The sequence below is a fragment of the Gymnoscopelus braueri genome (genome assembly GCF_963280865.1).
Source record: "Gymnoscopelus braueri genome assembly, chromosome: 10".
NCBI classification, from domain to species: Eukaryota; Metazoa; Chordata; class Actinopteri; order Myctophiformes; family Myctophidae; genus Gymnoscopelus; species Gymnoscopelus braueri.
Genome location: NC_137611.1, coordinates 40,545,163 through 40,566,920, shown reverse-complemented (window position 1 = coordinate 40,566,920; position 21,758 = coordinate 40,545,163). Strand labels below are relative to the sequence as shown.

The 21,758-nt window shown below is 40.3% G+C and overlaps 1 protein-coding gene across 1 annotated transcript; it reads right to left on the bottom strand.

Moving 5' to 3' along the window:
* Nucleotides 1-365: 365 nt before the first annotated feature.
* LOC308092946 (WD repeat-containing protein 37) lies at nucleotides 366-21,615 on the bottom strand. Its single transcript, XM_080439111.1, has 14 exons — nucleotides 21,458-21,615; nucleotides 19,847-20,021; nucleotides 16,781-16,877; nucleotides 15,691-15,786; nucleotides 15,159-15,223; nucleotides 10,177-10,312; nucleotides 8,223-8,294; nucleotides 7,938-7,982; nucleotides 7,525-7,601; nucleotides 6,815-7,067; nucleotides 6,391-6,532; nucleotides 5,702-5,836; nucleotides 5,118-5,232; nucleotides 366-3,922 (listed from the first exon to the last, which is right to left on the bottom strand). Exons 2-14 carry the CDS (start codon nucleotides 19,982-19,984, stop codon nucleotides 3,791-3,793), a joined length of 1,503 nt encoding a protein of 500 aa, XP_080295237.1. The 5' UTR covers nucleotides 19,985-20,021; nucleotides 21,458-21,615; the 3' UTR covers nucleotides 366-3,790.
* Nucleotides 21,616-21,758: the final 143 nt, after the last annotated feature.

Sequence of the window (21,758 nt, the reverse complement as noted above, 5' to 3'; positions counted from 1 at the left end):
TTGCCTGTTTCTTTTAACAGGAATGTGAACCATTTCACCTCACATTGAACTTGACTGAGTGCATAATGATGGGTGTCCTCTGGGAACATAGTGGGCTGCTTAGAAGGGCTAATCAGTCAATCAATTAGGAATGGCCCTGGGTTACATGGTCCGTTGTAACCATGATACATAAGCACCAAGCAACATTCTGACGGGAAGACCCGAGTGTTGTAGAGAGCTACAGTATGAACCCACCCCAATATCTCTATGTGGAAAATCCTGCGACTCTCTATGCCCATATAGTGATATGAATCTGTATGACCCCTCCTTATTTGCACAATAATGACTACAGAAGGGTTGGGGGTTGGGTAAGAAAACAAAAGCAGTGAAACTGCACAAACTTTTTATTTTGATTTCACAAGCAGAAGCTTGTTCCTCATTACATTGCCATTATCTCGAAAACCAGAACTGTGCGGTGGTGTTTGTCTTTGTTACACACAATATGTCACTTCCATCACACAAAACATTGTTAGTTCAACACCCAGTAGACAACTAGGTGACAATTGTGCTAAGGTGTACTTCTCCGGTGAACAGCTGTGAAACAAGTTTATGTGAACAAATGGATTAATGGTTTGGTTATAAGGGACATATCACCATGTTCGAGGAATGACAACAGCGAACGATGGAGAGATTGGAACATTATTTCATCTCTAGTGCTGTTGGCACAATGGACTGGTTAAAACACCTGTGGGCCACATTAGATTTGTTTCCGTTTTAAACGCGAGGTTCTGGGAACTCAGACTACATTAGATCACGTCTTGATGGCTATCTCCCCCCCCTGATTTCCCAGTATAATTTGAAAAACCCTCGCACCACAAAATGATGCATTTCATTTTGTTTATTCAGGGAGGATAAGGTGTTGACGTATTACTGCTCCAACATGGCGCTATGGGCCTTATAACCATCAGAAACGACTCTAGACATTGTGTGACAAGTCTCCATTGAAATGTGAACATTTGGTTAAAAACATGGATGAATACTGAACATAGTGAATGACTGGCTCAGTGTGTACAGAATGCATTCAGGTGTGTTTGGTATTATTCCTATGGTGAGTGCTAGGAAGTAAAGAGTATTGGCCAACGAAAGAAACACATTCACACAGAACCTTTGATGTTGCTGCTGTAGTTCAAACTGGATCATTTAAACCAGGGATGACCACTTCAACTATGAAATAGGTTAATGTTCAAAATAACAGAATACCAGAGTGTTGCTACTCCGGTGACTATTTCTTAAACTGCAAAAGGTAGTAGACTTATCTGTTAGGCAGCCTTAGTTGTTAAGTATTCATAACGCTCACATTACTCCAACATAGAATAAAATAATGTATAATTCGAACAAAATTAAAATCTAATTGACCTATTTAAATCATAGCGGTTTATGATTTAAGACTCTGCCCTGTTTTATTGGATGATGAAATAATAGACTTCAACAGTGGCAGACAATAATCCCTGGTTTAAATGACAAATTAATTCACATTACTCAACCCTTTCAGTTTTTGTGAATGAAAACCTTTGACAGATTAAGTCATAAAATGTATGATGACCAATACAATTGTTTGCACAAAATGGAAAAATAAAACAAAACAGCAAAATAATTCAAATGCTGCAATACACTATAAAGCCAAATGGGCCACTTTCTTTATATATTACAATTCATATGATACAAATGTTAAGTTTACAAAGAAAAAATATATAGACATATCAATTGGCAATTATTAATATATCAAAAAAGATAATAAGTGTGCACTCTTTTCAACACAAAGCAGGGTAAAAGGTTAATGCCAATGCAAAGATCTGAATGTTCTCCTTTTTTTTGGTACAAATTGGCAAATCACGTCAAATCTAAACGTCAAACAAATGTGCTTGTTTGAGTCACAGCACAGTACTGTACTCATAGTAGGACCTACAGTAATTCAAATACACTTACAGTACTACACTAAGTTCAACAGCAATGGTCTTTCGGGGGCCGGAATGTGAAATGCCTGTCCCGTTTTGATGACATAACACAGACTCAAACACTCAAAACATTTTTAGACACAGCTTTCCATCACCTACCAAACACACATGTACATCCTTATAACGTCACAACGCCTTACCCCCCAATACACCAAAACACACATCACAATCACTCTTTTCTATTTACTTCTATGCATTGGCTTGTATTTTCGTTTGGCAGGCTGTATTTACTGGCAGTGGGCAAGCAAGCAGAGTTCATATATTGCATCACGACACTCTTAAGTGAATTCAAAGTACCATAAACAACTGTGACACTGGTGTGGATCCCTTATAACAATATTTCAATAATAAAGACTAAAGGGCACTGTGAAAAATATGGGGTTAAGGTACATCGTTCAGCGGTTATAGGACAATAGCTAGTCTGAAATGTTTTGGGACTACTTCCAACATTTAAAATTCAACACCGATTCAAAAATATGTACTCTTTCATTACATAACAGAACCGTGCTTCCGTAATCCTGGAGAGACGGAGTACTGCTGATTTCCATTTCTGCCACCTAAGCAGGGATTCATTACAAAACCTGGGACATCAGGTGAATGCAGTTATTATTAACTAAACTAGCAGTAAGCTGAAGCTCCAGGATGGTGAAATAATCGAGCAATCTCTGCAAATCACATCTGCTTTTCCATTCAAACTGTACCCGGTTGATTTATTCTGCAGAACTGTCCTCAAACAATAACAACATTTTCCTTTCAGTGCATTTTGACCCTAGAAATTAAAAACTAAAAATTATAATTTTTGATACTCGATACCCAGTCATACCTAACAGCCAAGATTTTTTCTTATAATTTTTTTAAAAGACTTCATTTACACTCTCACATACAAAGTGGTTATATTAAAACTATTAAGTCACACATGTGCCCTTTGCACATGAGCATTTTAAGATGGCACAATACTGAGTCCTTTTTATCTATACATATAGACTCATTTGTAATGTATTGTCAGCACGGATTGTGTCAATTTAAAGGCATACTTTCTAAAACCACAACCAAAAGAAATGAAAATGAACAGCTTATGTTTTCTTAAAGGTGCATAACTGGAACACAACTACACTATTAACTCAATCTCAGTACATTAGCTTTAGTTTTTTCTCCCTAAAATCCTATATACCATTTTGTTACTGCGCACTTCAAATGTTTGTTTTCTTTTCTCAATTACTTTATAGAACTCGTTTTCCAATTTGAAGCACAAATTGGGCCATCTCTATGGAGATTACTTCAGTATTAAGCCGATTATTTTCCAAGTTGTTCCTATATTTCCCATTTGTCCCTCTGTGCTCTTTTTCATCAGCAGCAAATTCATATAAGTAAATAATAAAACTTTAAATAAACAGCAAGTACAAAAGCAAAAAGGGATCCTTCACATTATTTTATACACAGGGGTGTGGTTCTCTGTGAGATATGGCTCTCACATGCATACTGTATGCACAAGTGCACACAGCTCGCAAACACACACAAGTGTCGTGCGCACGCGCACACATACACTCGGCTAGATTTCATGCATTCATTGTGCATATTGGAGAGAGTGGGAGACAGTGGTAGACACTGAGATATATGCACACGCATATATGCACAAGTATTATTATGGCGTGTGTGCTTATAGGCAGACGACTGTGTATGTTTTGTGCTTGCGTGTGTTGAGTGTGTAGGTACAGCCAGATTTTTGAAGGGGTCGTGGCTCTGCCTCAGGGGCCCAGGGTTGCCGTGGGGGGGCCTGTTTGTAGGGGAGCCTGGACTCATTTTTCCTGCAGCAGTGCAGGGATGTTGATGTTCCAGCCGATGGCCTGCCTGTCGAAGCCGCAGCTGAACAGGTTGCAGGAGGAGTTATCTTCACACCAGGCCGAGCAGCAGACCATACGCCGGTGGCCCTGCGTCAGAGGACGCGTCGGTTAGCATGACAAAAGCTGACAATCACAGATCTCTGTGTTCCCACTCAAGACTTTTTGCAAATGGTAGGGGGGAGGGTCGGGATATATGTTTTTTTTGTGTTTTTATTTAAATCACAATGAATGAAATGTCCTTGAAATGTCCTTTTCACAGAGCTTGCTTATCAATTATGATGACAGAATCATTTTCAATCATTTCACTGACTTTCCATCATACCTCAGAACTCTGAGAACTATTTTAGTGTAATATTATTTAAGTCAGCACAACTCACGTTATTATATTTTTCTTAATGGCAATGACATGGCAATAGTTTGGTGGACTAGATCTAATTGTATGTCTTGCTGCTGCACAATGCTAAAGATTGGACAGGGACATAATCCCACGTACATAAAAACACATGTACAGTAAGAAGGTACAGTAGATCTGGGTTCAAAATTGTGCTCATGTACTCGTACTACTTAAAACCCGAAACCAGCGTCATAATGTTACACTGACTCACAAAACATTAGCAAGTAGACTATATATTATTGTAGTGACACAGCCTACAGATGGCGCCGTTTACCTTAATCCTGTATACAGCATGTTCAATGTTGTGACGCCATGCTCTCTTCACGAGAGAAATTAATGAACATGTCGGCAATTTGGAAATATTTTCAGTCCATGAAGCAGAAAAAAAGTATATAATTTCTGTCAGGTGGTTAGTTTTCAGGATTCAAATTCAAAAGTATCAAAAGTAGCAGATCTACAAGCTCAAAACGAGTCACTTCGCGCCACACTTCGAGCTTGTAGATCTGCTACTTTTGTGTGACGCTGTAGTATGATCAAGTAAAGCATTATTTTACGAAAAAACACAAAAAGATTAGAATATGGACATAAGAGGTTTCTGCCCGACAGCAACGATATAAGAATGCAATGTTAGCAGTTAGCTTCACCACTGACATAAGGAGCAGTAGTGTCAGTCCAATGTCTCTCATCAGCCACTGCGCTGTAGATAGATAATGTTTTCAATCTTCAGCTAGTCTAATGCCTTATTTATGCTGTCGTACTGATTAAAAGTGCTGAAAAGTGCGTGCTCGTAAAAAAAAAAGATGCTGGTATTGTCCCAACCCTAATAAAAGTGTAATATAGAGGTGTTTTAATAATTAAATTATGTAAGAAGAAGGAGATGAAACAAACCTGTCTGTTGCTGCGTGGGAGGCGAGCCAGCCGAACCCCAGACATGTCAAACAGCCGCACCTGTCGATTGTCATGAGGAAGAGCGATGATTCTTTGGTTCACCGATACGCTTATCCTGAATGCAGGGAACAAAGGAAAAGAGATGAGTTAGGAGGCCGTTAAGTTTAAGTGCTTATTAACAGAAATGTTTTTTTGTCTCTCCCCTGGAGGACCAGAGTTCCGGGACAAGATACAGGGATTACACTATTTGTCTGTGGTGACAACCAATCAAATTCTGGTTTCACATTTTTTTAATTCAATCACATGCATTGACAGGTCAGGTGGGCATTGACATTGGACTTCGGCTTTGTGCCTAACTGTAGTTCCCTTTTCCAGAAGGTGGCATAAACATTTCCTGTTCCGGGTCAGTTTCTCATAGCTATATTTCATTGGCTCAGCAGAAAGCACACAACACCTTCATTTGTGTTTCCAGTTCAAATAAAGTTTGAGGTTTTAAGTTAGCAATTGGTTCTAAATATGGGATTCAATATATTTGTGATGAATTGCCCAGCCCTTCCCTGAAGCTGTAAGAACCTTGAACATACCTGTTGACAGCTGAGTCGGTGCGGATGGTTGCTATGGGCGACCTCATGTTCTTCAGGTCCCACACCTTGACTGTGCGGTCGTCGCTCCCGGAGACCACGTTGTCTCCCACTGTGAACACCGCCGATGTCACCGTACTGAGGACACAGGACAAATACATCAACATGTGTAGTGATGATGTCTTTTTTCAACATGTGTCTCTAGAGTGCTTTAGTGATGATGTCTTTTTTCAGTCATGGCTTCCCACAGCAGATATTCAATGGAATTTTCCCTCATTTTGACCAACGTGTTTAACTGGTGACTAATGTTAATTTACCCCTCTGCTTCCCACACAACATGAAACAAAATCAAGGACATTCAAACTGTGAATTTCAGCTCTTCGTGACCCACAGGGTTCTGTGCATCTTAGGAAAACTTTGCTGAAGGCTAATTCAACCATGGCAGCAGCTCACATAAGACCCCACGTCTAGACCTTTAATCGAAACCGACACACAGTTTATTTAAAGATAATGAATGTGGGTTTTATTCATTAGTGGCACACTTCCTGGTGTGAAATCTGATTCGTCGTGGTCACGTAAGAGAAGGATGGATTTCTGACTCAGTGTGATGTGTGTGTGTGTGTGTGTGTGTGTGTGTGTGTGTGTGTGTGTGTGTGTGTGTGTGTGTGGTGAGGGGGGGGTACACTACTGACTCAGTGTGTCCCTGGAAGACATTGACCGAGTGGATGGATGGATCTCTGAAGTCCCACAGTCTGAAGGTGGTGTCCCTGGATGAGGTCACCACCAGGCGCTGGGTGGGGTGAGTACAGCAGTGGGTCAGCTCCTGGTCATGACCTGTACACACACACACGCACAGTCACACACACACACACACACACACACACACACACACACACACAGAACACAGAACACAAAAATACATACTTTCATCAGCACAGCTTCGAGTGTCAACACCTCTCCAGCCTGTCTCTTTGTGGTATGTTGTTGTCGGGGTGCAGCTGCTGGCTTTGATCCGCTCAGCAGACTAGTCACAGATTGTGTTGAGCTGATCATTTTAAAAGTAGCATTGTAAAGAGTGTGGGTAACCCTGGTATACAAGGATCAATCATAGTTTACCAGTGAGTGCGTGAACCAACTCTGACGTCTCCACATCGTACAGATTGGCCGCTCTGTCCCAGGATGCCGTCACCGCCTGTTTCCCTCCGACCAGCCAGTCGGCGGCGATCACCACCCCCTGGTGGCTACGCAGGGTGGTGGTGGGCAGCCGCACCGACGGACATTCACTGGAGCCGTCGCCGTCCACCCCTCCCCCGCACTCTGCCTCGTCCTTGTCTGAGAAGTCCACGTCGTCCTCGCATGGAGTCTGTTGCTGTGGTAACGGCGGGGATAAATTACATGTTGGCACATTGGTTCATATAATGTACATGAATGTACTACAGTATGTGCAAATTAAGACCTGTTCTACAATATAAATATGCATCTCAACAAAGCTCATTTGTCTCATCTCTTACTCTTTTTAGTCATAAGATTAAATGCAAATTATACATAATGCATACTGTATGTGAAAAAAAAGATATAGGGTTGTTACAATATTATAAGGACACCTAAGAATACAAAGAACATCTTCCCTTCTTGAGCAGAGTACACACACACACACACACACACACACACACACACACACACACACACACACACACACACACACACACACACACACACACACACACACACACACACACACACACACACACACACACACACACACACACACACACACACACACACACACACACACACACACACACAGTCCATGAAGTGAACCTTACAGTGATGTCAGCCACAGGTTGTGGTGTGGGCAGCTGGACCATGTATCTCCAGATATGAGCCGTCTGGTCACCTGAGGCTAACAGGAAAGATGAGAGATAACAGTGTTAAATGGAGCCTACTTCAACCCAAGCTGTTCATTAACTAGGCCGATGCTCATTCCCCTCCGGTTATGCAATGCGCATTGTACCCGTTGTCAGAGTACCCTAGCGTCCGTATTCTGGGGTGTACATTCAGCAAAAATAGCAGATCTGCAAGCTAAAACATTGTGAGCTTGAGGGACCCCAGCATACAGGGTTTAAGTGGTTTAAGCACTTTGAGAGGTCAGAAGACTAGAAAATCAACAAATAAGATATGGACTGGACCAGTATGGACTGGTATGCTTTGAACCGTTTAGAATGTTTGACATCCTTACCTGTTAGAGCCATTTGTTCAGTAGGGTGGAACTTGATAGAGTTGACTGAAGAAAGAGGGAGAAAGACAGCGAGGTAAACAAAATCATACATATATTTCAACAGAAAGAGTATTTCTTTTATGGGTGCATGTTTCCACTATAATGGCAATCAATTACCCTGACTAGTAGCTAATGTGTGGTTCAATGCTAAACCAATCAATTAGAAGAAAAGGCTTCCAAAACCATATGAAACAATGACCAAAGCTTATCCCTCATGGGTCCATTTGTTAGTGTTCTGTGTACTACCTGACCCTTGATGGCCCACATATTTAAGGAGGCACTTCCCAGTCTCGATGCTCCACAGCATGGCACTGTGATCTGTTGATACAAGAGAACCATGCGTGCACGTTAAAGTCACTTCAAACTGACATTAGACAAACAGTTGGTTCTGAGCGAGCATTACGATGGGCCAAGCTGTGAGTCATTTGCAGCTAGGAGTTGCTTAGCAACACATGCAGTCTATCGTCTCTGTCGGGTGGAAACCTCATATATTATGTCCAAAACCCTATCATCCCTATTCTGGGCATGTCACAACAGGCAAACATTTGCTGAAAAAAAAAGATTTGGAGAAGAGGGAAAAAAAGGAGGGGACCAATTATAGATCCCTGGGGACCCTGGCCAAATAAGCATTTAGTGTTGAAGTCGTTAACGCTTCGAATTTCAGTGTTTTAACAGATTGGTCAAATCACACAATCTGATTGGTGGATAGTTGTGGTATGATAATCATATACCATGGCTGTGACGTCTGCCTTTGTACAGTTCTAGATCCCTCCGGGGCTAAGTAAAATACATTAGGATGCAGCCTGGAGCCTATTGGCAATTTAGTCTCCTGTAGTTGCCATTTTACATGCCCCTAACAGGAGGCTACAGGCTGCAGCATTACATTCTTGTAGTGTCTTAAACTGTCTCCATTTCACCTATACACTCCCAACAGAATCTGTTTCTGATCAAACTTTAGGCCAGAAATAGACCATGCAGTTGGTCATTATAGATTCATGTCACCTTCACAATGGCTAGCCTAGTTTAAAAGTATTAAAAACATTCAGGAGGCAGAGATGTGCAAGGAGAACATTTGTATCCGGAACTACTTTTTTTTTTACTATTGGGATGTGGGTAGGATTTTCGGGTTGTCATATTAATAACCATTTTATAAAATAAATAACTCACTCCAGCCCAAGGTATATAGATATTATATCACACCTAAGGGCCACCCTTAGGTCCAATATAATAACAATATACCACGGAATGTTGTGAGTAATAGTGTAGCTTATATCAGATAAACACAAACTGTTGTATAAAAGCAATAACTTGAGGTCACACAGGTGAAAGATAGCAATACATGGATAACAGACCTAACAAATAATGAAAACTATTGTGTGTGTGTGTGTGTGTGTGTGTGTGTGTGTGTCTGTGTGTAAAAAGCACAGTCAATGTATTGTTCCAGTCCTTTCCGAATTTGCACGACCTGGCCATGCACTCCAGTGATGTCGACTGCGTCGGACAAGGGCGGATTAGAACGATTCTACGGAAATCCCTGACACATTGGTCTGATTGTTTGATAAACATTCCATTCCATATATACTGTATGGGAGCACCTGTTTAAGGGTGCAAAATTATTGTCTTCATTTGTGGACACTATCGCTCATACATAGTTTGAGTGAATTAAAATAGTATAAGAAGGCCAAAGGGAAAGAAATGAAGATCAAATCCTCCTTCACAGAGAATCCTTCTGGAACGTTATTATTACAGCATGTGGAGTAGTGTTTCTATTCATGTACATAATGATGGAAAATGCAAAGAAAAGTTATTTCACGCCAAATGTTTGAGAAGAGAAAGAGCCGTTGCTGTGAACATTTTAGTATTGATTTGACCCCTGGTTTGTTGTAATTTCCTGAAATTATAACTGAAGCCTAAGTGTGTGTGTAGAGGTGGTACAGGACCTATAGCGTGTGTGTGTGTGTGTGTGTGTGTGTGTGCGTGTAAATACTATTTGATTGTAACGACTGTGTTTTACATGCAGAGTTGCAACTGGAGTGAGGTCACACATAAACAGACAGAACGGTAAAGGAAGACTAGTCTCGGGTAGCCAGACAACTATTCCACAATCTCCAAATGCTACAGTAGCCTATATATAGAAAATTGTGGGAGTCAACAGTCTGGCTCGAGAGAATAAAGGAAGACAGACAGACAGAGTTAGCACCTGCAGATGCTGTACCCAGGACCACCGGCTGGGTCCTGGTCACACTCAGGTCCCAGATCCCGTCTCTGTGTCCCACATACTCCCTCACCAGTTGACACACGGCTCTGGACGTTGTGGTCTTGAAACTCGAGACGATCTGAGGGGAACGCACATGCTATATTAAGACCTCTGATTTATGCTGCGCTTCTAGGATTCAAACAGGGTTCCTACACCTTCTTACAATTACCAGTTTTTGCTCCAGACATAGAGTTCTTGTTTGTTTTTTGGCAGCTGTTTTGGGGTTTACAGAATTTGTACAGTGGTTGGCTGTCTTGCTATGACGTATTGCCGTATACCTAAAGACATTCTATACCAATACTGCAACATGTAAAATTGTTAAGACTCATTGACCTCTGCTGACAGACAGTGGTCAAATGAGTGCATCTCAGACTGAACAATGGAGTTTGATACAATATTCCAGGCCTTTTGATCTAGTCAAGATCTGGAAATAATCAAATTCGTGAGATTTTCCAGGCTGTGTAGGAACCCTGCTCTGTGGGAGGGAAGCAGGGGTGAGCAGCAGAACTCAGGACCATGGGGAAACCAGTCAGCAGGGTTCCTGCAGTGTGCCGGGGCAAAGAAGCTTGGGTTGACGGACATTATTTGCATCAAATGACCCGGAACAGACGGTATTTGCAAAACAAAAATCTTGGCGTTTGCTTCCTCCTCATTGTGCGCATCACATGGTTGGAGCTAGTTGTATCGGACAATATATAGTAAGGACAGTCATTACATTTTAATTAGCCGACAGTCAATGAAATACACTTTTCTGTCATCAACAATATACCTCGCTAAATGAATTGTCCGGATGCTGCAAACCCACCCATTTGGTGCACCGTGAACTTAGAAAACAAACGCTAAGATTTGTTTGCAACCTCTATTTTGAACAAAGTCTGGTGTCAACTCGGATGAAAACATGTAGCAGTACTAGGGCTGTCGGGTTGAATCTTAAGATTTGAATCCAATTCAACGCTGTAAAAGAAAATCCATTAATTTAATCCAAAATTATGCTTTCAAAAGATAAATGTGTCAATGATTCATAATAATTAATCATGAATTATTTTAAATATTGAATATATTTTAGTATTTACTGTATGCAGTACTTGGTCTACATATTTAATAAAAATGTAGCCTAAATTAACATTTGGTCATGATGTGCTGACTGGTGCAGGCCCATCCCCAGTGAAAGATGCTGGGAGCATCATTCATGGGCTCTGCTGTTGCTGTACTTATTCTGCTTGTGGGAGTGTCTAGGTCAGGACATAGCTTCAGATGATGCTGTTATTACCTCTTGTTTTAACAGTCTAATAACAGTGATTTTCTGATGTCAGCTATGGCGCGCGTCGAGCCAGTAGTGATTATTATGTGATAGTAAAGACAGATATCACAGTCTTACTAAAATAAAAAGTGATTTCTATGAACAAATTAAGCTATAAACCTTTCTTCCTCAGTCAAGCTATAGCCACAGCTATAGGCTTGTGAGGAAGAGTCAGGACATCTATTTTTGGTCATGAAAAACGCTGAATCACATACTGGCTTTCACATCGTTTGCTCAGCTAAAAACTGGAAATAAATATTTGATGTGGGACAAACAGCAAGCCATTTGTTTTACCAATATAATTTAATGAACATTCCCTTGTTGTTCCCTTGGCTGCTGTTGGTCATGCAGCACTCTGCCTATAGTATATGCAATGTATTAATGACCAAAAATATTACAATTAGGATTGAATTAAATAGATTCAAATTTTGATAATTTTAATAGATCTGGATTCAAATCTAATTTTATGAGAGAATTGACAGCCCTTATCAGTACTGTAGGTTGCATTTATCAAAACTGTATTACTGTAAATGCAAGGCTGCAAAGGAAAATGCTGGATGGGGAAGGTAAAGAATACTGAGTTATAATAAAACCAAAGACATTAAATGATAGTTGTTATCATCAACAGCCTGGCAGGTCGAGGTGTTTACATTGAATATGGGGATGATACAAACAGGACTATGGGTCCGTTTCTGACACAGACCACTAAACAAGTTCCAACTGAAAAGAAGCAGGACAGCATAATTTAAGCAATCACACATTTGAAATGTAACCTCACTGTACACATGGAACAAAGCATACCATTCAAATAGATCAACTATCAAATTGAAACAAATGTTAAATCAACACTGTAAATAAAACAAATGTATGAATTAAATACGTCAGTAATTATCCAAAGCTATTCAAATGGTTGATACTGTATTGCTTTCTGTCTTGTCAGTTGTTAGCAACTCAAGCAGCATGGGTTAGCTAACCTGCAGATTTGAATTATTAGATTATTCATTGTTACCCATCACAATGAATGATGGGCTATGGTCTTACATTGATATTATATCAAAAGGTGATATATTTGTGGTAGAATAACATGTTTTTTTATTTTTATGAAAGTGAGTGAAAGTGTAATGTGTTTCAGGGTTTGGGCTGTAATTGAAAATAAAGTCTGTGACCATCGATACCTTCTGCTGCATTTGAGAACGACTAGGAATCCAAAATCTGATCAAATGTAGCACCATCACGGAATGCTACATTTGACGATTAGGCAACAAGAGGTTTAAGGAAAGGCAAAGCAAACTTGGCTCACAGAGGAGAATGGCCTACATAGTATGCTTCAGGGAGTGGTCTGTCATATTGCCAATCTTATTTACATACGTAATATGTAACGCTCATTGTAAATATGTTTGGAAATATCCCTCACCCAGTCTTTTATTTTGAGTTTTCTGAATATTGTGTTTGTGTACAGTATGCCTTGCTGCAAGCAACCCAATTTCTTTTTGAATTGTGACCTCTTGTTCAATGATGTGAAGATCAGGCCAGTAACCTGATATGGAAAACTTTTTCCGAACAGACCACACACTGTGTCATAATGGAGTACAAGTCACCCCAAGGTGGCAAACAAATGTCCTTTTTCACCTCTACTTATTCTCAAAGCAATGAATGGCATTTTAAAGATAACGACCACCCAAGAGAAAAGGTCCCCTCCATTGTGTACAGGGTCCCAAATTAATTTTTTAGCTCATCAGCCAAATGTCTGATAGACAGAGGTGAAAGTAGGCCGGGCTGGTATGAGATTCAGTACACAGTACCAGGAAGAGGGGACAGCAGCTGCCTGCCAAGACCCACATACAACCTGTCACGATCAAGAAAACACATCTGCTAATGTTAGGTCACCATTAACAACAATTTGTTTTCTTAATTGTTCCAGTGCGTTTTGTGCCCAGTACAGACAGACCTGTGGGTTTTTAATCTGTACTGGAACACCACTGCAGCACTGCCCTTCCAAAGCGGTTTAGTTATTGGCTAACGCCAACTTCTGCTGCAGCTGACTGATATCGAGTGCTGTGTGTTCTTGGCAGGCAGTTGTTTGTTGCAAAAAATCACCACAAATTGAATGGGTGTGTTCAGGGATATGCATGAAGATGGGGTGAGAGGAGAACAATATGAACGATGAAGGTTGGGGTAGTACCAGCAAGAACTTCAATCTACTTTCATCCCTGCTGGTAGATTTTTTTTGATTGATTGATTGATTTTTTAATTCTTTTTACACCAGAGTAAAAATGGAATGTATATAATTTGTATTCAATAGCGCATAATAACGGTGGTGAGAAAAACTTAAATAAAGGGACAGGGTCTCCCAATGAAAAGAAATTAGCCACTAAATAGAGTTCAAATTAACTTAAGAGTTAAAGTAGACAAGTGACGCATAACCGTATGCAACACTCTAACACTAAGACATTACTGTGCTGTAAGTTGATGACAACAGGAGATCTAGCACAGCAGAATTATTCATGTGCAGTTGTGCACTGTATACGAGCCACCAAGGCAGATATAATGTTACAAATATTACTCGTGCTGAGCCATCAATGTTATTTTATTGATCTAAAAAGCTGCCCGTACTATGAGCCACCAAGGCTGATATTTTGTTGCAAACATTACTAGTGCTGAGCTATCAATGCTATTTTATTGATCTAAAAAGTCGCCAACCATGGCTGACATTTTGTTACGTGCTGAATCAACAAAGCTGATATCTTGTTGCAAAACGTGTTGGGTGGCTTCCAAAACTCACGCGCCAAATGAAAAAATCTAACTACATCTGGCGCTTGGCTGGTGTTAATTTCAGACCCTGATTGTGTACCATTATGTAAATGCCAACAAGTTCAGTTAAAAACAAGAAATTATGTAAAACTAACAAAAACAAATAGCACAACTTAACCGAAAAGCTCATTAGTGAGTTATCAATTAGCGTCGTAATTGTTTAACTTATAAAAAGGTTAAATAAAAAAAATGTGTACTGAAAAACTGAACTGGTACTGTACATTTGAATGACCAGGGTTCTTGGGGAGGGAGGTTGGACTCCCTGGTTGGGCTGCTCATGCATATATAGGCACACAGGAGGGAGGGTGAGAGAAACCAACAACGTTACCCATGAATCTCCACCCCATAACTCCCAGCTGGTTACACTGAAGTTGCGGGTTCCACCTACTCTGGCATAGCAAGAATTTGAGCGAGGCTAAGAGCACAGATGAAAGAGAAAGCAGGTTGTTTTCTTCAAAATCCAAAAGGTCACGAGTTGCTTTGAAACGTTACAGGATCATTTACACTTCATCTCACAACCTGTTCCACAAAGTGTCACTTGTTAACAAATGACATTTGCAATGACTTTTACATAGTGAATAGTGATGAGCGACAAAGTATAAACAAGCCTTAAGGTTTTGACAAACTTGTCTAAGTAGCGTGTGACCAAATGTGGCAGTACATCATCTAATGCAATATACACTTCTCTTACTGAGACTTTTAAGACGACACATTTTCAGCAATATTGTACGTTACAAACATCTCCAGCAATATCATAATATAAAAACATAAGTGGACGTCATAAGCGGCTGCTTGCAAAAAATACAATATTTACCTTGCTTGTAGAAGCCTTGTAGGTGGTCTTTAGTTTTTGTGACAGTTGGCTTGTGCTATGACTTGCTGTAAGCAAGAAAAGACAGACAGAGAAAAATAGTCATACACAGTAATATAATGCTGAAATTATACTTAATGGTAAATAGTCTTCATGTAAGAACGCTTGCAGCAATAACCAGTGCATGCACGGCAGCAAATTCACTCGATCAACTGCAGGGTGATAAATACAGGCTGTAGCAAACGATGTTCTCCTCTAAAAAAAAATCTCCCCAATTTACAGTAGTCAGCATCTTCCCCAAGATCCCCTCCACGCTGGTGCCCCAAACAACAAGTAGGAGTTACTAGTGCACTGACAAGGACACAATCTCCCATCAGCTATTAATAATAATAATTCAAAGTTATAGTGGGTTTATAAACATTCAAAGAAACATTTTGTTCGCTGGAGTGCCCAGCCGGTTAATTATGAACAACACCGTCCCTGAATGCTAGGATCTGTAGCAAAAAGAGGAACTGTCCTACAGTACGTGTCACACCTTTTGTTTTAAGTGCTCCTTTGGTTAAATCTCCTCCTTCGAGGGTTTGTCCCTCGGCTGCTAAGCGATCATTCAGGGTCTCGATTTCCCTGCGCACTGAAAATCAACAAAGAGATCAGGCATTAAATCATTGTTTCGTGTCTGTCCTAGTGCTGCTTCTAAAGCACTTTGAGTTACAGTACCATCTGTGTATGCACATTAAGTTTATTACTGATTACGTCTGAAAACTGTGAGGTCAAAATCATAGAGCAACGTTCTAGCAATTAGATTATCCAGGCCTATATGACATTGCAAAATGGCTTACTAAGGATAATAATATAAGCTATATCAAAGCTATAAAGGGCTGTACAAATACATTAGCAAAGACATCAGCTATAAAATAACAACACTTGACTGGCTGCATTAAGACTCGCTCAGCATACAACAATAGATAAAATGACAATGCAGCAGTAACACAAACACATCAAACAATAACCTCTTCAGATGCGGAAATCATCGCACAGTATGAGGCTGGGATGCTGTTTACTTTAGGTGGAAAACAACAGATGAGTTTCACCCACAGCTTGCGCTGGTACACTCCATGAAATGAAATCTTAACCACTTAAACCCCATATGGTTGACCAGAGTCCCTCAGGGCTCCAAACTAGTGTCTTTTCTGTTTTCTGTTATTGTGGGGAAAGCGTTCGCTAAAAATAGTAATTGTCGATCTGCTAGTTTCTGTGAAAGCTTTCCCCACAATACGGATGCTGGGGTTTAACCCATTAAGACCGGGAACGCATCTGTGTCAGTCTTTTAGATTTCTTTGGCTATTCAAAAATAGCAGATGAGTGCCGCGCTATGAGCTTGTAGATCTGCGATTTTTGAAAAATCGTGAAAATGTGTGCAAATCTTGGAATATATATATATATATATATATATATATATATATATATATATATATATACACACACAAGCTTGTATATCTGCTATTTTTGAATAGCCAACTAAATCTAAAATGACACAGATGCGTTCCCGGTCTTAAAGAGTTAAGTGGTATAAGACGCCATCTAGGCACCAACCATGAAAAAATGTCTGCCTTTAATATACTTACATTCAATGTTTTCTATGTAAAGGTTTTCAAACTCCCTCTCAATCTGACCAAACAGATCCAGCAGATTGCTCCGAACAGCCAGGGGCAGTTTGGAGTCCTGTAAGAGAAAAGGAAGATCAGACCCATGATAAACTAAACGTTGACACACTGGGGTGGACTGGGAGAGAGTGTGGAGAGAGTGAAAAGGAGGATAGAAGGTTGCTTGTTTGAAACCTTGGACCAGCTTTGAAATATCTGGGGCAGGGACAGTATGAGGTAAACAACTACTGCCAATATGCCTTTGAGCCAGCCATCTGCAGTGCTGCTATGAGAACAGAATGTCCTTTGGGATCCATAAAAGGTCTATCTCTCTCTCTATCTTAACAGCTTTTAAACCAGCAGAGCTACTCAGTGGCTAACAGAGGACCCTGTCTGTATGAGGTAGCCTGTGGGTGTGTCCATGTGTAACAGTTTGGATGTGAATTGTGAAGTGTGTATATGTTTATTGTTTATCTGTACGGATGTTATGTTTACCTACGTTTAACTGTATGGATGTGAAGTGTGTCTGTTTAACTGTAGGCTATAGATGTAAAGTAAGGTGTTTGTGGCAAATCTTCTCTTCATTACCAGCACAATACAGAAAAACTGTCTGCTTTTCACAGTATTGATGCTTTAGCACGCATATCTAGGACCACAATGGCAACAAGTCCGCAGGACTTTTTTTGTGTTATCCTTTTAGCCCAAATGTCTGACTGCACCTCGTGCTGTTTAAATTTCTGTCTAATAAAGTATTCAATCAATTAATCTGCACCAGTACTTTTGGCAAAGTACCAGCACAGCAACTGTAGTGGATATAACATTGCTCTTGATGGATTATTAAAATGTTTCTAAAAGGAAGGGAACAAGATCTGACTCTATTTCAAGCTGGCCAGCCAATGAGCTCCTGGCACAGTAAATCCCTAATTCCCTATAGTGTGAGCCAAACAAGGTTACAATGAAAAACAATGTGTGCCTCTTTGTCAAATCTAACCAAGAATGCCATACTGCAACACACATCTGATATCAAGAACATGATTAAAGCAGCATATTTTAATTGCTATGGTTAAATTCAGCTCACACTGAAAACCATTCAAAGCCTAAACTGAAGCACTAACAAATATGAGACAAATATAGAAACAGGCTGTGCCTTTTATACTGCCACAGATTTGCCCTCGTATACAATCGTCCTGGGTTACAGTCCCAGTAATTTGTGAAGTGATCAGTGAAGTGTGGTCTTGGTATTCATAGGATAACACTAACACAGCCTGACGTAACAAGAAAAGAAGGTCAATGCTACAGTGCACAACTGCCGTAGAAACATTAAGCTAGCCCTGCAGCAAAAACTGCTTACCAAGTTGGCAACTCCCAATGACAGTCAAACAACTGCAGAAGATTCAACAGGAAACCATCACGACCCCACTGGCCTGCTGGCAGTACTGATCAAACATTTACTACATCAGCACAACACTAAAGCTAGATCTAAATTAATCTAAGAAAAACAAAAAAAACTAACTTATGCTAACATTGCCCACGCTAACACTAGTTACCCGTAACTTACCTCCATCCTCAAGTAGGACTCCAGATTATCAGAAGACTAGGACCAAGTGAAACCGAGTGAAAGATGAGGGGGGGGGGGGACAACAACAACAACAACACACACACAAACACACAAAAGTCATGAGGAAAAGATCAAATAGTTTGCCCCATGAAACGGCTCCTCGCAACTGGCTGCTATCAAAACAACTCAACAGGGATGAAACAGCCCATTTTCATTCTGACGCTATCGTATGACAAGTAGATCTTAAACTCCAGTGGCATACTGAACAAGGTTTCACTGAGTCTACTATAGTCAATCCCCTGTTCTCTGTAAACTATTTGACTTTGTTATTAAGAGATTGGCCAAATCATTAATCAGCAAGGACCGGACTGCAGCAAATGAGGGCCTGGATTAATCCTTGTTCTGCGCAAAAGATATTTGGCCTGAATTATGAGCTAGTTCTAGACTATAACACCAATACATCAGTGTTTCATTCTATCAAATGCACTAAGGAAGTGCATGCTCTTTTATAACATTTTCATAATGAAGAGTCAGACAGTGAAGCTAAAAGGAAGGCATCTTATGAGAGGTACTAACACGATCTACCCAATGCATGCGCCTCCAGAGACAGGGGTCACTACCATGAATAGGCACACATTCTTGTCTTATAGTGTAATGGTTTTAGGGTTAGGATGAGACTGATGAGAATAATAACCTGTAGTCTTGTAGAAATAAGATGCATAACATCTGTTTAATCAGATGCCTTTAGACCATACTAAGCTAGCACCAACACAAACATTACTTTACCCTCTAAAAAGAAGATTGAAAGTCACTGGCTTAGATTTACTGGGACTAGCTTACCTAAAAGGTGTCAACTCCAATATTAGTACGATGGGCTAAAGGTCACAGCAGAGCTAGCACCGTGCCGTTTCATTTTCTGCACTTGACATTGTTCATTTGACACGTCTTGTTTCTGTGTGTCCCATTGATTCGGGAGCCTCTATTGTGCATTATGCTGTGCTGAACCATATTTCCCTGTTGTACATTCTTGAACTTTAAAGGTGTCATGACATTCATTTTCACTTTTTGTATTTTCAATGTTTTTTTTGGGGTTTTATGACCTCAATTACACCCAAAAAACCTGAACTTTGAACATTCAGTCGTTTTTCTGTGGTTTGGGGATTTCTGAATAATTAGCCTGAAAAGTAATCTGTGATTGGCTCTTTGACAGTTTCGTTTCATTCTTGAACTCTATTGTTGTTGTTATTTTTCTTTCCATTTCCGTGTATCTTGTTCAATAATGGTATTGCATTTCATAACATGCTGTGAACTTAATTTCCAAGATCGAGTCTTTAAAGTCTAAGGGAATTATCGGATGTGAATTCCATGGGCCTGGCTGTGTGGATAAATAGAAAAGGAACATGAACTTGTTCCACAGATACAAAAGGGGTAAGATGGGTCGCCTGAGGATGACAGGTGGGTTGGCCAGCTCGGTGTAAGCCCGTCCTCACCTGTCCCTCCAGCATCTCTCTGTGCAGGCCGATGCGGTCCTGCTCGGTGCTGTTGGTCCGTCTGATGGAAAGGCTGTGGGACTTCCTCTTCTGCTTGGCCTGGCGAGCCGCCTGGCTGTTCAAGCTTTCCACAGGCATCCCACCGTCCACACCCCGCCCAAGTGCTTATCTGAAACTGTCAAAGTGGGTTGGGCAGAGAACGGAAAAAAGTGGCTTGCATAACTTGTCACGATGAAAGCAGATATTTTGTTCTGAAAACTACAACTATTGTTTATTAGGCTATGCTGTCATATATAACTGTGCATTTATTGTAAATATGCAAGTATAATAATAATACAAATTACACATGTAGGTTTTATGACAAGGGTTGAAAGATTTTAACCATACCCCTTAAACCACTCTCTTTTGAAGTGGGTTATGTTATGATTGAACCTATAAACATGCAGTTCATTCTACTGTAAGGACAATTTCAATTAAAGGCTATTTGAAGATAGCCGACCTACAAGCTAACAATGAATGAGCTTGTAGATCTGCTATTTGAAAAAAAAAGAAAAAAATCTTGGGGGAATTTTTTTTTGGTAATTTTGGAACATTTTTAAAACATTTTAACAACACAAATCTTATATGGGGGTGCCTGGCACAACATATTTTCAGATGTGGGGGTCTGTGGACAACTCGCAATTTTCAATTAAAGTCTGGTTCACCTGACATCACTAAGTCAGCATGATAAATCATGTTTGCCCTTGAGTAGAGGTGAGCATTTGCGTAAGCAGGAAGAAAACAAAAGTATGCAAATATTCCCATACAAGTATGTCAGCTAGTAAAAACTAAAGAAAAACGCCTACTGTTAACGACCGTTATTTGATTTATAGCTGTCTCTACTCATCATGTTAGGTGTTTACTGCTATAGCTGCTGGTCAGAGAAGCAGGCTGTTTGTGATGTGATCTAGAGAATTGTTATAGGTGGATCACTACTCAGTTATAGCTGCTACATGCATGTCCGTGCGTGGATGTGTGTACATGTACAACGTAAGTAAAAGACCATGTTGAAGAGATGTTACGTCCAAATTGGCGACCTACTGAATTCTGTGATGCATTACTGTGCACAAAGGGTGGCAAGTCACCCGAAAAGTGAGACTGTTGACAGTATTAGGGATGGGTCAATTTGAACACCCTCAGTTAACCCTCAGATAAAATACATCCATGATAGTCTTGATCCAAGGCTAAACTATCATAGATGTATTTGATCGAGTATCGACATATAGAATACAATGCGTTTTAATAATGACCATTATATGCAGATTTGACAAAAATATGGATGGTATACAAAATCTGGCAATTTGAGCCTTGAGTCTAAAAGAAAATATATAATAATAATGATAGATTTTGGCACAGTCCTGGCTTTGCATGGATGTTATGATTTAGCATCCTTGCTGCGCCATAAAAATGAAATAGGAAACAAGTCAGTGTCGTCGGAGTAACGGAATTTAACGGTTCACCGATCTGGGTGTAACAGTTATAGGCTGCCTTGCGTTAGCTAACATTGTTAGTTAGCATGGCTAACACCACAGCAGCAACAACAGCTTCCCAAAATAATGTCCTCCAACTCACCTGGACGTCTAAAAGGGCAGCTTTGTGTCCCAAGCAACGCTGCTGAACGAAGTTGGAAGCATTTCCCTCAGTGTTGAAGTGTCTCTGCTGGCCTTCAGTTGACAGCTGAGCTGGAACAACACAACACGCTCACCACAGCCAAGCAAGGTTGCCAGATCTGCTTAGTATAATTTCACCGCAAGATTTTATTTTAAAATAGCCGATCTACAAGCTCACAGCGCGTCGCGATGCGACGCGTTGTGAGATCTGCTATTTTCAAATAGATGTATATGTTAAAGTGCTCATGTGGCCCATAGTCACT